The sequence below is a fragment of the Salvelinus alpinus genome, chromosome 2 (assembly GCF_045679555.1).
Source record: "Salvelinus alpinus chromosome 2, SLU_Salpinus.1, whole genome shotgun sequence".
In the NCBI taxonomy this organism is placed as follows: Eukaryota; Metazoa; Chordata; class Actinopteri; order Salmoniformes; family Salmonidae; genus Salvelinus; species Salvelinus alpinus.
Window position 1 is genome coordinate 19780280 of NC_092087.1, and position 15026 is coordinate 19795305.

General features: G+C 43.6%; 1 protein-coding gene across 5 annotated transcripts in view; it reads right to left on the reverse strand.

The window, feature by feature from the left end:
* The window catches only part of LOC139556030 (neural cell adhesion molecule L1-like protein), a 104904-nt gene that overhangs the window by 19104 nt on the left and 70774 nt on the right, over positions 1–15026 (reverse strand). For 3 of the 5 annotated variants that reach the window (XM_071369524.1, XM_071369508.1, XM_071369516.1), the window contains 19 exons: positions 14552–14742; positions 13877–13999; positions 13530–13700; positions 13180–13218; positions 12863–12974; positions 12550–12731; positions 12097–12228; positions 11870–12010; positions 10814–10925; positions 10266–10432; positions 9916–10081; positions 9680–9804; positions 8393–8494; positions 7860–8057; positions 7586–7656; positions 6384–6606; positions 4017–4132; positions 3557–3761; positions 3289–3411 (listed from right to left, as the gene is read on the reverse strand). In XM_071369524.1, coding sequence (XP_071225625.1) covers positions 3289–3411; positions 3557–3761; positions 4017–4132; positions 6384–6606; positions 7586–7656; positions 7860–8057; positions 8393–8494; positions 9680–9804; positions 9916–10081; positions 10266–10432; positions 10814–10925; positions 11870–12010; positions 12097–12228; positions 12550–12731; positions 12863–12974; positions 13180–13218; positions 13530–13700; positions 13877–13999; positions 14552–14742 — 2699 coding nt within the window. The remainder of the gene's footprint in view (positions 1–3288; positions 3412–3556; positions 3762–4016; positions 4133–6383; positions 6607–7585; positions 7657–7859; positions 8058–8392; positions 8495–9679; positions 9805–9915; positions 10082–10265; positions 10433–10813; positions 10926–11869; positions 12011–12096; positions 12229–12549; positions 12732–12862; positions 12975–13179; positions 13219–13529; positions 13701–13876; positions 14000–14551; positions 14743–15026) is intronic. The other 2 variants (XM_071369540.1, XM_071369531.1) reach the window with 1 other exon arrangement.

A 15026-nucleotide genomic window follows, 5' to 3' on the forward strand; every position in this document is an offset into this window, starting at 1 on the left:
CACGGCAAGGACATCAGGGTTGGCAGAGTGTGCTAAAGCAGTGAGTAAAACAAACTTAGGGAGGAGGCTTCTGATGTTGACATGCATGAAACCAAGGCTTTTTTGATCACAGAAGTCAACAAATGAGGGTGCCTGGGGACATGCAGGGCCTGGGTTTACCTCCACGTCACCCGAGGAACAGAGGAGGAGTAGCTAAAGGCTATAGGCTATCAAAACTGGTCGCCTAGAGCGTTGGGGACAAAGAATAAAAGGAACAGATTTCAGGGCGTGGTAGAATAGATTCAGGGCATAATGTGCAGACAGGGGTATGGTGGGGTGCGGGTACAGCGGAGGTAAGCCCAGGCGCCGGGTGATGATAAGAGAGATTGTATCTCTGGACATGCTGGTTATAATGGGTGAGGTCACCGCATGTGTGGGAGGTGGGACAAAGGAGGTGTCAGAGGTATGAAGAGTGGAACTAGGGGCTCCATTATAAACTAAAACAATGATAACTAACCTGAACAACAGTATACAAGGCATATTGACATTTGAGAGAGACATACAGCAAGGCATAAAGCAATCGCAGGTATTGATTGGGAGAGCTAGCTAAGACAACAGGTGAGACAGCAACAGCTAATCAGCTAACACAACAACAGCAGGTAAAATGGCGATGACTAGGCAGAGAGGGTCGGAATAACTACACCCAGAGCCTGAGTTCGCGGCTGGGGCCGACAGATAAAAAAAATAAACAGAATGGAGTACTGTGAATTAATGGACAGTCCAGCAGGCATCAGCTATGTAGCCAAGTGATCATAGTGTCCAGGGGGCAGCAGTAGATGGAACAGGGAAGCCGTGGAGTAGTCGCCACTACGCTAGCACACGGGTGACACGGCATTTAAAGTTAGTAGCCCGGGGCTAGTAGGAGCGTCTGCTCCGACAGAGGCCGGTTGAAGGCACAACGGATGGAGTATTCGTCGGCAGACCAGTGGTGGTGGTGCGGCGGGGCGCCGTGTCGACAGAGGATCCAAACCAGATGGCGAAAGAGGTATTATAGAATTTAGTTATTATAGATGCGCCTGGCTCACGGCTAACTGGTGCTAGCTTCGTGGCAGGGGCGTTAGCCACTAGCTAGCTGTGAAGATCAGAAGTTGTGGTCCAGGGATTTACGGCAGGAATCCGGCATGGTAGTGGAGAGATAGTCCAATACTGGTAGATTGGCGAGTATTATCCAGGCTAAAAAACAGGGCTGGTATCTGTGCAGAAGGTAAAAGCCGCTAGCAGTGGCTACCAATGACTAAATAGCTTGTAGCTAATTAGCTTCTGGTGGTTCTTGAATGTGTTCTAAAATTAAAAATAATAGCGATTCCGTATCACATTGGGTGAGGCAGGTTACCGGAAGGTATAATCGAATTAAAATGAAATTAAAATGGAAAAGAGTGAAAATAATATTGAAATATATACAAAAAAATAAGAAAAATACAAAAGTACACGAGAGGACGAACAAAAACACGTCTTCACTGCTACGCCATCTTGGATCTATTAATGAACACAAAGGATCTCTCTGATACAGAAGGACAAAATAAGCATTTGATTGATCATTTGAAATGGACACTCATCATATGTTGTGGGTTTGGTAGATATAGGACCACATTGTGTGAGCATGTAATCATGGGTTGCATGTTTCGTCACAATTTTGTTTTGAATGTTTGTTTTGGACTGATGGCCAACTGAGCATTCTACTCAATGTATTGTCAATGAGCGCTGATAAAGATTGAATCAAAAGTGCATTAGAGTGGCTTAGAAATACAATGTCATTCAAAAGGAGGCAAATAATTACAAGGAAAACCTTTTTAATCATTTTGATGTTGCCAGATTGACTTTAGACGTAGTATAACGTTAACTAGTTAGCTAAGATTGAGGGGAGGACACCAGATTTTAGCTGGCTACTGTTAGCATTGCTAGCTATTCTTGACAAACTTTGCTAGCTAATGACAACATTTCCATCTGTCTAAAGTAAATTTGATGACATGATAATGCTGGCAAAGTTGTTTCCTACTGAACATTTGACTACTTTAGCAATGTCATCGTATTTCCAGGCACTATAGTGTAATTTAGACTAAACAGTCGTTAGCCTCCATCCAGAATGACTGGGCTTATCACGACTTTAGGACACTACTATTCACAACAATGGCATGACACTTCCGAGTGAAGGAGGTGCAACCTATGAACAACATCTGATTTGCATTGTTAGTTGGTTCTTCCTTCCCTAGAGATGGAATCAGCCATTAATGTAACAGTGTAGGTCCTGTGAAACCTGTGAAATATTAAGTTAGCAAATAACCTCTAAGAAGCTGTGCTCAGCCCTGGAACAGTTTTGCAGCAGCCTTTCAATTCCTCTGCTGCTTCCTCTGGTGCATTATCTTTACCATTAACATCACTTCCTTCAAAACCCCTCACTTCAAAAGAGCCCATCAGCTTTATCATGATTGCATAATGAAAACATCCCTTCTTCTGAAATACAACATGACACTTTTGACCCTCTTGTGCAGCGGAAAAATCAAAAACCATTAGGGAGAGTTACTTTGCAAAGCCGTCTTTGAAACGTTGTAATCAGCCTCATCATCGTTATTGTTTCAGCCCAGGGGGGGACACACACACATGCACATTATTGTTGTCCTGTGACTGTTTAATCTGGGCCGTTGGTTGTGATGAAGTCCCCGGTGGACAGGATGGGGTCAGTAACCAAGACCTTAAAAGGCTGTGACACGCTGGCCTTGATCAGCGCTGCTGGTGCCGGATCACAACACACCACACAGGCCACACCCTGACCAGATACTGACCCCTCTCTCACCAAGGGGGTCATTCTGGGTTACACTATCAATGAGTCACACTGGATATCCACTTCCATGCTTTCTGATGCCATCCAATAACAGACGTTTAGCATTTAGCTGTATTCAACCCTCATTCTTTTCTCCTTGAGGGTATTTTTCATCTGAGTTTTTGTTCTCCATTTGATCATATTCTCATGCAACCACTTGTGAGATTTAAACCTGTGGATCTTCACGATCAAAGCTCTGCATGTATTTTCCCACATTTCTATAATAAGACAAACATTTCACACCAGCTGTAGGAGCTAAACTTGAGACTATCATTAACAAAGCATTAAAAAATGCACTGTAGTACCACTCATAAGCACAGCAATATATCATAGTGGTAAGATCAAGGAGTTGCTAGACATATTGAATGAAGGGAGCCTGGTGCATGTCAGAGACTGCAGTTTAACAGGGAAGAGGAAAGATTTGTACATACTCAGCTGATACTCTAGCAGGTATCCTGTAAGGACTCCGTTGACCTCCAGGGGAGGTGCCCAGGTGAGAGTGACAGTGTGCTTCTGAACATCTGTGACCCTGAAAACTGGGTTTTTCTCTGGAACTGGGAAAGAAACAAATATACAAGTAGTAAAAATTATTAATGCGTAACACAATAAGCTTGTGTCCAGATAGTTTATTTTCTTCTTCAGTTGCACCGTAGTGAATTAATATGTTCCATGGCACGCCCCTCTCCCCTCCTGTCTTACCTCCCTCTGGGGTTTTGAAGTTGACGGCGTGGCTACCTGGCCCATTGCCTCGCCTGTTGAAGGTCATGACGATGAGGCTGTACTCAGAGAAGGGCGTGAGCCCTGGTACCATGGCATGGTTCCGGTCCCCCGGGAATGTCAGAGTGTGTTTGTCCCCGTGAGTCTTCTTTGAGTCCAGCAGACTACGCAGCCGCCACCAGTTTATCTGACACCGCCATGACAGAAGGACACACAGTGTTATGAATCTAACAGATCGTATGTGAGAAAAGGACAATAAATCATGAATGGGGAAGGCTATAGTCTGGGTTATACTATTTTGCGCTAGTGGCCTGTGTAAGGTAACAGTGCGCTGCCAGCATTAGGGAGACAAAGTGGGGTGAGAGGTCCAGGAGATCCAGCGAGGTCAGGTCTCTCCCTTTAAACTGTGTCTGAAAGTTTCAGGGCTGTTTTAAAGAATTACCCTGTAGCCTCCCAGATGTCCATGCAGCTTGTCCTTGTGAACACGCGTCCAGCTGACCTTGACCAGCGAGTTGTTCATCACCTCCACCGCTGCATCATCAGGAGCCGCAGAGGGGACTGCAGGGCCAAATACACTCACATCACAGTCCATTCAGCCCCGTTGTCACACTAAGTACTGTAAAGATCAACCCAACATGTGAAATACACTGCTCAAAAAAATAAAGGGAACACTTAAACAACACAATGTAACTCCAAGTCAATCACACTTCTGTGAAATCAAACTGTCCACTTAGGAAGCAACACTGATTGACAATACATTTCACATGCTGTTGTGCAAACGGAATAGACAACAGGTGGAAATTATAGGCAATTAGCAAGACACCCCCAATAAAAGAGTGGTTCTGCAGGTGGTGACCACAGACCACTTCTCAGTTCCTATGCTTCCTGGCTGATGTTTTGGTCACTTTTGAATGCTGGCGGTGCTTTCACTCTAGTGGTAGCATGAGACGGAGTCTACAACCCACACAAGTGGCTCAGGTAGTGCAGCTCATCCAGGATGGCACATCAATGCGAGCTGTGGCAAGAATGTTTGCTGTGTCTGTCAGCGTAGTGTCCAGAGCATGGTGGCGCTACCAGGAGACAGGCCAGTACATCAGGAGACGTGGAGGAGGCCGTAGGAGGGCAGCAACCCAGCAGCAGGACCGCTACCTCCGCCTTTGTGCAAGGAGGAGCAGGAGGAGCACTGCCAGAGCCCTGCAAAATGACCTCCAGCAGGCCACAAATGTGCATGTGTCTGCTCAAACGGTCAGAAACAGACTCCATGAGGGTGGTATGAGGGCCCGACGTCCACAGGTGGGGGTTGTGCTTATAGCCCAACACCGTGCAGGACGTTTGGCATTTGCCAGAGAACACCAAGATTGGCAAATTCGCCACTGGCGCCCTGTGCTCTTCACAGATGAAAGCAGGTTCACACTGAGCACATGTGACAGACGTGACAGAGTCGGGAGACGCTGTGGAGAACGTTCTGCTGCCTGCAACATCCTCCAGCATGACCGGTTTGGCGGTGGGTCAGTCATGGTGTGGGGTGGCATTTCTTTGGGGGGCCGCACAGCCCTCCATGTGCTCGCCAGCGGTAGCCTGACTGCCATTAGGTACCAAGATGAGATCCTCAGACCCCTTGTGAGACCATATGCTGGTGCGGTTGGCCCTGGGTTCCTCCTAATGCAAGACAATGCTAGACCTCATGTGGCTGGAGTGGCCCGCCCGTTCCCCAGACCTGAATCCAATTGAGCACATCTGGGACATCATGTCTCGCTCCCATCCACCAACGCCACGTTGGACCACAGACTGTCCAGGAGTTGGCGGATGCTTTAGTCCAGGTCTGGGAGGAGATCCCTCAGGAGACCATCCGCCACCTCATCAGGAGCATGCCCAGGCGTTGTAGGGAGGTCATACAGGCACGTGGAGGCCACACACACTACTGAGCCTCATTTTGACTTGTTTTAAGGACATTACATCAAAGTTGGATCAGCCTATAGTGTGGTTTTCCACTTTAATTTTGAGTGTGACTCCAAATCCAGACCTCCATGGGTTGATAAATTTGATTTCCATTGATAATTTTTGTGTGATTTTGTTGTCAGCACATTCAACTATGTAAAGAAAAAAGTATTTAATAAGAATATTTCATTCATTCAGATCTAGGATGTGTTATTTTAGTGTTCCCTTTATTTTTTTGAGCAGTGTATAAGCTCAGCTTTATGGTGAATGATCCACCAGATCATAATATATGTTTAGTATTGGCTGGGTTGAGTATTTAGATGCTTCAAAGATATGTTTCTGTAAAATATGAATCTATAGATCAGTGACTGCATCTAAATAATGTGATATACCACTTTGACAAGGTAGGAACTAGTGTGGGGCTCACTGCTATTGCCTAAGCGATGATACCAGACAGGATGACAACAAAGTATTACGAAACCTCTAAAGGAAGACAAAACATTCTTAACAAGGTTGAGGTGCTTTTTTGATCTATAACATTGTATTTGACCACCTGAGGTAACTTCCTGAGGGCAAGTCCAAAAGAAAGCTAAAGATGAAGATGGAAATATAAATAAATACAAACCAGCATGGAATGAAGTGGTTTATGACTTCTAAAAGAGAGTTTTAGCTCAATAAAGCTACTACATGCATATCACACATTTCATCAGCTACTTCGGCCTTTTCAGAGAAAGGAGTCTATATTTTAAGGACTGTAGCCTACCATACACACAGCTGAATAGTACATACTCTACCATATTATCCTTGTACATTTCAATAGTATCATTATTGTGAAATACACATAGAAACTCTCTGTGTTTAAGTCACTCACAGTCTTCTCCAGAGTAGCCCGTCACCACTTTGGGTTCAGGTCCCCATCCCTGGTGGTTCCTTGCCTGGATCCTGATCTCATATGGCACAAACGTGGGAGTGTCCTTCACCACAAACGAGTGTCTCTTCACCACATGCTCCTGCCAGTCCTCCTCCACATGCTGTCTCTTATAACTCACCTTATATTCAAGGCCTGGCCCATTGTGTTCAATGGGGGACAATGGCTGCAAGAGCGAGGAAGGTAAGAATAACAGTAACACACAGATTATTACCATTTTATAGGAACTTGAACAATTAAGCAAGGATCTCTTTATATGTCTTTCTTCATCTAGGCTATTGCAGGATTATAATGACAAGCCCATACACTTGGATCCTAATCAGGCTTTGATAATATAAAATCAGTAAAACAATTAGACATTTGGCTGGGTGCTGTGTCCAGGCAGCTCTGAACCACCCCTCTGATATAAAGAGCAGGCTTCACAGATTATAGAGAGATCTAGTGCTTTCCTCACAATTGGCTGACCATGATGGGAAATAGAATAAGACACTATTATCCACAAAAGCAAATCATTAACAATGAGAGAGCTCATCAATTCAGAAGCTACATTACTCTGCAGGAGCAGGAAGATAAGTGGGGGTGAGATGAATCTTTTTACAATAAAGCTGAATTTATTACTGTACATGTAAGAAATCTTCTCCTCTCTTTTCACTTTCTAATAAAAGCACCACAATGAGCAGCTTTGATAGCAATCCAATTCACCATCCAAAATAGCTCTTCTAAAGTTATAAATCAACAATATGAAATATCAACAGCATGGATATTTGATTTCTGAGCGATTCTTATTTATAATTGCATGTAACACTCTTAGAAAAAAGGGTTCCAAAAGGGTTCTTCAGCTGTCCCCATAAGTATAGGAGAACCCTTTGTGGTTCCAGGTAGAACTCTTTTGGGTTCCATGTAGTGTGTCTAACATGGAACTCAAAAGGGTTCTACTTGGAACAAAAACGGATTTACCCTTTTAGGTTCTACATAGCACTTTTTTTCTAAGAGTGTACACTATTCTACCTTATTTTCTCTTTGAATGAAGAGAGTTTTTGATTTCCACAAAAATATAACTCCTGTGAAATATTCAGTATTCAGAAAGGTGCATACGTATTCAGGGAAGGTACAGTATATTGAAGGAACCACATTCTGTTTCTTACCTCCCAGTTGATATCCATTTCATGTGGCAAATGACCTTCAATTTTGATATTTTCAGGGTTCTTGTCAGGGGCTGGTGAGAGAGAAGAAATATGGATTTTGGCAGAAATCTCCTGTGAAATGTGCACATAAGAGACCTTGGTATCAACAAGAGTGGAATCAATTATCTCAGATGATGAGTGTTTTAAAGTTCAACGAGCAGCGCAGGCAGCTCCGGTGGCCTGTACGGTGATATGAAGGAGGAGGACAAGGCAACATGAGTGGAGGAATTCCTACCTGCGGGAGGGGTCTTGTATCTCTCTGTGGGCTCACTGGGGCGCCCTCTGCCCACTGTGTTAACTCCAGACACTCGGAAGCGATAGTCGACATGTCCGTAAAGTTTGAGGACTGCCGAGCCGTGATTTCCAGGAACTCTCTGAAGCTCTCTCCAGGTCCCCGGCTCCCACTGGCTCTCCTCATACTCAATAATGAACTCTGTTGACAGGGTGAGACACACAGACCAGTCCCCAATCTGCCCAAGCCATTTGCCAAAGGGGATGCTTACCTAACAGCCAGCTATGCAGCAAACTATTCAGACCCTGCACTGAGCAGGATACTTGCTCCAAAAGATTAAACTACTAATTTGTATTGGGATGTTGACATGAGACTAACACAATAATAAAGTACTAATTAACATTTTCTGAGTAAATATGTGCCATGTTATTTTCAGTGTATACTGTATACTACAGGCCTGATGCTCCAACATGCATGCAGAGCTGCGTAATGTGTTTGCTGTGTTTGCAGAGCCAGGTGGATGACCAGACTATTACCAGTGGTTGAGCTGTTGTGGTCCTCCCCAGTGATCCATTTGAGCTTCACACTTCTGCCCTTGTGTTCAGATAGCACCAAATTCTCAGGTGCATGTGGGATGTCTGAAAACACCACCACCACCACAACAACAACATTGCTTTGATAACACACAAAGACAGGGAATCCTCTGGAGTGGAAAAGGACTGAGGAAAAACGTTTGAAGCAGAAACTGACCAATTGAGAAGAAAGAAAGTGAAAACTATGATGCAGTAACGTAGTTATTTGTTGGCAGGTCATAGACATTCAATGGCTGCGTTTCAAACTCATAAAAGACACACCCTCGTCCACTTACCCTCGCCTTATGCCCTTGGGGGTATCCCCCTCACCATCTTGTACGTCAGTCAAACGATTAGCCAAACAAGGAAAGTTTGCAACATAAGCCCCTCAACCTTGTAAGTGTACTATCATGTTCACTTGAGGCCTGAAACACCCTATAATTCAATTCGCGATAATTGTACATCCACTAAGAAAAGTCAGCCGAAACTTAAAACCTCAACGTCAATATGGATAAGGTAACACACAAGTGTAAGTAAAAAGCAATGTAAAAAGGTTAGAAATTGTGCTACTTATGCACATGAAGGCACAAACACGTCTTGTAAAAGTAAGGATGTTTTTGTTTGGTTAACTTTTGGAAATTGTAAAAATAAAACATTTTCCTTCTTCATAAGTTCCAGCTAGGCAGGCAAATGTTAGTTAGCCAATTATTTTGGTAGCTATAGTACGGTAGACGTATATTAATAATTATATAGCTAATATAAGTAGACATGCAATCATAATTGACTGTAGCGCATATATAGCACCCAAAACACGAAAACACAAACATCGCGGGATGAACGAGTGACGAATTTCTGGGCAAGGGCGGTCCATTATAAAAATCATTCCTTCCTCCCTCGCCCCTTGTCCTGCAAGACTACAGTATACTCGTCAGAAGTCATGATACGTCATCAGAAGTGTCTACTCAATTTGAGGGCTGAGGGGATATAGTGTGTCTTTTAAGTGTTTGGAATGCAGCCATTGTTTTTTGAAGAGGAATCAAACAATGTAAATGCATTTTACTGTAAACGCAGAGCCAAGGTCTGAATCTGAAGACATGTGTAATCATGTTCTGCTCTGAGTACTATGCCATGGCACGCTTGGCTTCAACATACGGTATGGATCCATACTGTGACATGCATTTCTGTTGTGCTGGAGGTCATAGAGCCTTTAGGTCTGAGCAGGCTTTGATGTATTTGACATAATTTGCTCACCCAGCACCATGAGTAGTGCAGAGGCAGTGTCCTGATCCATTGGAGTACTGGCCACACACTTGTACATGCCCTGGTCTCTGTGGCTGACGTTGACGATCTGCAGTATACCATCATCTATGAAATATCTATCGGCAGAGAAAAAGAGAGACAACCTATTGATCTGTGCCATCTAAAAAGCAAGTGAACTTTCCTGCTAGGCTTATATATGTAACACCACAAGAAAGGCTTCATCTTACCCAGAATTCTCTGTGTGGTTTAGGGCTATCTCCATATCGTCTTTTTCCCACACAATCTCAAAGTCGCCACTGAATGAGTTGTCGTACACCGCCAGGCAGGAGAGCTGGGCTGTGGTTCCTATTAGGACCTGCAAGTCTTCCGGGGCCTGGAATATCTTTGTGGGATCTTGGATAGTTCAAACACACAACTGTATATGTAAAGGGTTATGTTTAGGACCCAATGTTTTCTGACTATGTGACTGAAGCAGGGAAAACTAGGTAAGACAGTTTTCAGGTCACATAGTCAGAAAAAACACATGGTCCTAGACTAGTATGTTAAAACAAATGCTGTCTTTCATTGAGTTGTATACCTTTAACATCCAGTAGGGCAGTGATAGCAGACGCCCCTTCAGTATTCTTGGTGTAACATGTGTATTGGCCCATGTCTTCTTTTTCCACATTATAGATCTCCAATGATCCATTCTGGTGAACTGTAAACCTTGGTCCCTCCACAGATCGGGTGGAGTCCTCCTTGTTCCTGTAAAACATTCAAAGCAATCAATTAAAGTCTCCACTAGCGATTTAATTAAATTACAGAAGAATGTTTTTGAGCACATCACAAGATAAAAATGTTTCATTAAAGTTTTTGTGTATGTGTAAGATGCTTTCTTTCTGTATATTTCCTCAATAAACAGTGGAGCACCAACCGATAAACAGATTCTGTACACAGGTGTTTCATAACTATCTGTTGACACGTTGATATCTACTGCTCTCTGCTGGCCTCTGAGAGGACTGGTTGGAGCTGGACTAGCCTGGTATTGCCTGAGTGCCAATGATGACATCACATGACAGCAATAGCAGAATGAGCTGGATAAAGCCCATGCTGATCTGGGACCAGGGTTAGGGAGAGTCTACTCACCAGGTAACAGCAGAGGGTGGAGAACTAAACACCTTGCAGTGCATCACTATAACCTTCCCCTCCACAGCTGAATACTCCAGACCTTCCTCTGTCAGGATCATAGGAGGCAGATCTGTGGGGAGAGACATCCCAGTGAGTGATTCAGGGTTTGGGATATGAATGAGATATGAAGGGATTTAAGTGTGGTCCTCCACTTGAACAGATTCCTTCTTCCAGTATTTGGCTATAAAGAGTTACTACTAAAGTCAAAAAAAATTTGAGAGACAAAATGTTGAGGTGAAAATGTTGTCATCCTTCTTTGTTAATTACCATTTATTTTAAAAGAATGGCTGGACTGTCAATGAAAATAGAAAAAATGAAAACAAATAGAATAATGAGCGCAAAATTTTAAATAAATGCGTCTTATCATTTCTAGCCAAAACATCCTGTGTCTGTCTCACTCCACGAAAGCTGTGATTTTGCATCCAGAAACAGACCAGTGACAAACTCCAGACATTTCTGAAAAGCCAAAAAGAGCAAATAATTTCTTATCTGCTCTTATAAAAGCAGCACATGTTCGTGTTATGGCATTGAATTCTGAATTGACTGGAGAAATGGGTTAGCATATAAATGCCTGGGAGCAGGCGGAGTGAATCACAGGGGATGTGGGTGGGTAATCCGTATGGAGGACTGTGGCGCTCAGACAGCCATTCCTTCACCATGGCCCAAGAGCTGCAGGGTAGAGCCCGTGCCAGAGCTGTCTCTCAAACCAGACACAACACCACTCACAGACCATCTTCCACTGCCTAACGCCAATGTCTGGCAATTACAGAGAAACAGATGCTGCCCGTTCCATTGCCAAGCAACCAGTTGGATTCTTTACTGCACTTTCCTTGTCATACAATTTCATACTTAATGGGTAACTATAAATAGATGGGCGCATCTGGTTAAACAGAGTGATTAAGACTGAGATTTAGCAACTATTTATTTGTAACCAATAAAACATAAAGCCTCAGATGAAAGTTAAGGCTATTTTCAGAGGTGGAGATTAAAACCAGTGAAGCCCCATAAACTTACTCATGATCATGATATTGGCATTGGCTAGCAGGGTTCCATGTCTGTTGGAGGCCTCACATTGGTAGACGGCACTGTCAGTCGAGTTGGCTTTGTGCAAGACAATTTTGTCATCAAACTCTTTTCTGTTAGATGCTGGGACCTCTGCAATAAACAACGAAATCCATTAGCTGTGCACCAATAGGCAGTCCTGGAGATGCATGTCTTGTTGAGGTACACTGAGAACATACCCTCAATAGGCTTTCCATTCACCATCCATTGGATGGTGGGCTGAGGAGTGCCCGTGGCGGAGCAATTGATGAGCACATCTGAGCCAATCATACTAAGCTGGCTCTCAGGCTCAGACACCCACTGAGGAGGCTCTGGAAAGACCAACATCAAAGATAGACATAAAACATCTGCAATCAGGGAGGGAACCAGGCCACAGTTTACACATCTCAATAAATGCCACGTTTTTTTGTTTTACATGGAAATCACAAAATACTTGTTTGTGTTATCTTACCACCCAGAGACAGTTCTGAAATTGTGACTTTTTGATGCCCTCTTGAAAAGCAGTTTGTTCAATGTACCGTAGATGGCACTATTTCTCATGAAAATGTGTTACTATTATGAGGTACCTTCCTACAGTAATACCTAAATGCAGTTTAAGCTATACAGCATATTTTTCAGATACACACACATACCTTCCACTGATACGTCAAAGTAGTGGACGGCCATTCCGTGGATGTTCATAGCCTTACACATGTACTTCCCATTGTCGTCTTCATCAACCTGGTCAATGCTCAGGAGTTTCCCATGGTTCTCGATTGTTACTCTGTCAGGCAGCCTGTGGTCTATCTTCAACCACTCAATCATGGGAGTTGGACTGAATGAAAGAAGAGGGGCAGTGAAATGTTGTATGAGCAGGTTGTTGTAATTGCTTTACATTCAGTGGCATGTACAGCAGATATCATGTTGAAGCAGTCCTTGGTAAAATACAGAGGTAGGTTTACTTACAAGCCCTCTGCAATGCACTCCAGTAGTAGCTCGTCACCTTTCACCAGCTGTGTCTTCGACTTGACACCAGAGGGCATCAGAAGACTTGGTTTTCTCTCCATGATTGAATTGGCTTTGAGAATGGAACAGAAACAATCAGTGTTTTTATGCTTAGTTAGTTAGTGAAACTGCTAAATACTAAAGTGATTTTTCAAAGAAGGCAATGAATGGGTTGCTTGAACTGCTAACCTAAAATGCAGTCTTTGGATCCTCAAATCACATTCTGGTATGGAAAAATGGGTGTTCCAGACAGATATATGGTATGGAATGTAACTTACCATGACCTGGACCGCTACTTGAGTCATTGTTTGAATTTTCTGAAATGAAGGTGGGTAACATATGAAAATGTACAAAGCATCCATAGAACAAAAGTGACACACAATGCGGTGGTTTAAATGAATTAAAACATCAGTGGCATCAAGCGCATGGGAAATACAACTTTGGAGATGCTGTTGGATATTGGGAATGTTCTTAATCATATTCATGATCATAATAACAAAATGCATTGGATCAGAGCTTGAGACCATTATGGTGATCAACACAAAGCCTTTTCCTAACCATAACAAGCTCCTTGCTGTAGCTGAGATCATAAATAAACTTAATCACAGTCTTTTAGATTGATACCTACTGCTCTTGACTATGACAGACATGGCATTCTTCTGTACGATGGTGCGTATCTTGGGGAAGGCAGCGAAGCAGCAGTAGTCTCTGTGGCTATCCTTCTCCAGAGCATTAGAGAAGAACAGGTCGCCGTTCAGACCCATGGACACCCTGTCATCCTGCTCTATGTGCTGAAGGCCTGAGAAGGTGAAAAGAGGAGGACATTCCATATAAACCACATTTGAGTACGTTTTTTTTAGCAATTGTGCATCAATAAAACTGCAGGTGTCAACACAAAGGATTTGACATGACTCAGACAGGCCTCTCTCCAGGGCGTGTCAGGGTGTCAGGTCTGGGAAGTCATTAGTCACTTACCGATGGTCATCCAATAGATCTGTAAAGGAGGGATTCCTTTAGGAGGGTTACACTCCAGAATGACAGGCTGACCCTCCTCCACCTCGATGGGATCAATCTTCTCCTTAGGAAACTTCGGTACATCTAACCCCCCAAAATAAACAAAAGTTTACCATGATTTGTCAGTCATTCAGTGTAGTTGCCTTTCTCTCCAACAGGTGGCAGTCCTATGATACTAGTGTTTTGTGCTGGTTGTGTGTGGAGGTGCTTGTGTTGAGCCAGTGAATTGTATTTTACAGCACCTTCTTTAGATATTGGCTTGCAGGAAAAAAATAGACGTTATTACTACTGTTGTGCTGCATGTCAGCCACCCTGAATGGTTGAAGCACGGACAAATTTAGTCACAGTTCCCCTCTGTCTGGATTTCTTTGAAGATGTATGTACTATGCTTTGGAACTAAATGAAAAATGTACCAAGTGAAATGATGGAGATGCTAGATCAGTCTCCCTTCTGCCACACAGTCCATATGGATAGATGGGACGCAACTGGGTGTGGAATGTTTTGGAGGTTCAATGACTTTCTGCCATGGCCAATACAACAAACAGCTCACAATGGAGCGACACATTGGATTCCAGGACCTGAATCACTTTGAAATAATTGTAATGGAGCACCAAAGAGCTTAGGGATGCTACTCACGGGGCACAACAAACTCAATCTCCTCTGTTATGGCTGTCCCTAGTTTATTCGAGGCATAACAGCGGTAAATTCCCTGGTACTCTGTGAGGTTCCCAGTGTTGGGGATCACAAACGTCCCCGAGTTTTTCTCCTTGATCAGCCTTGGGTCCTGGTAAGGGTCAAACTCTTCCCCATTCTTCGTCCACCAGAATCTACAAAATCAACAGTTCAATCAGCCACTGATAACATTCAACATAAACCTTGAAAATGTCACATGTGTTTCAGCCAAATGTACACAGTGTGTTCAGTGTCCAATGTTGGCACTCACAGTATGTGCAAGACTTCACACCATGAAATCAAACAGCCAAAAACAAGTTGACATGCCAAATCGATGGCCGGTGGTAGGCTGTCTGTTGGGCTGCTAACGAGCTCTCCTGGGTAGTCCCTCTCCCATCTGCTGGGTATGGAATGGTAGAGTAGGATACTCATTACTCAC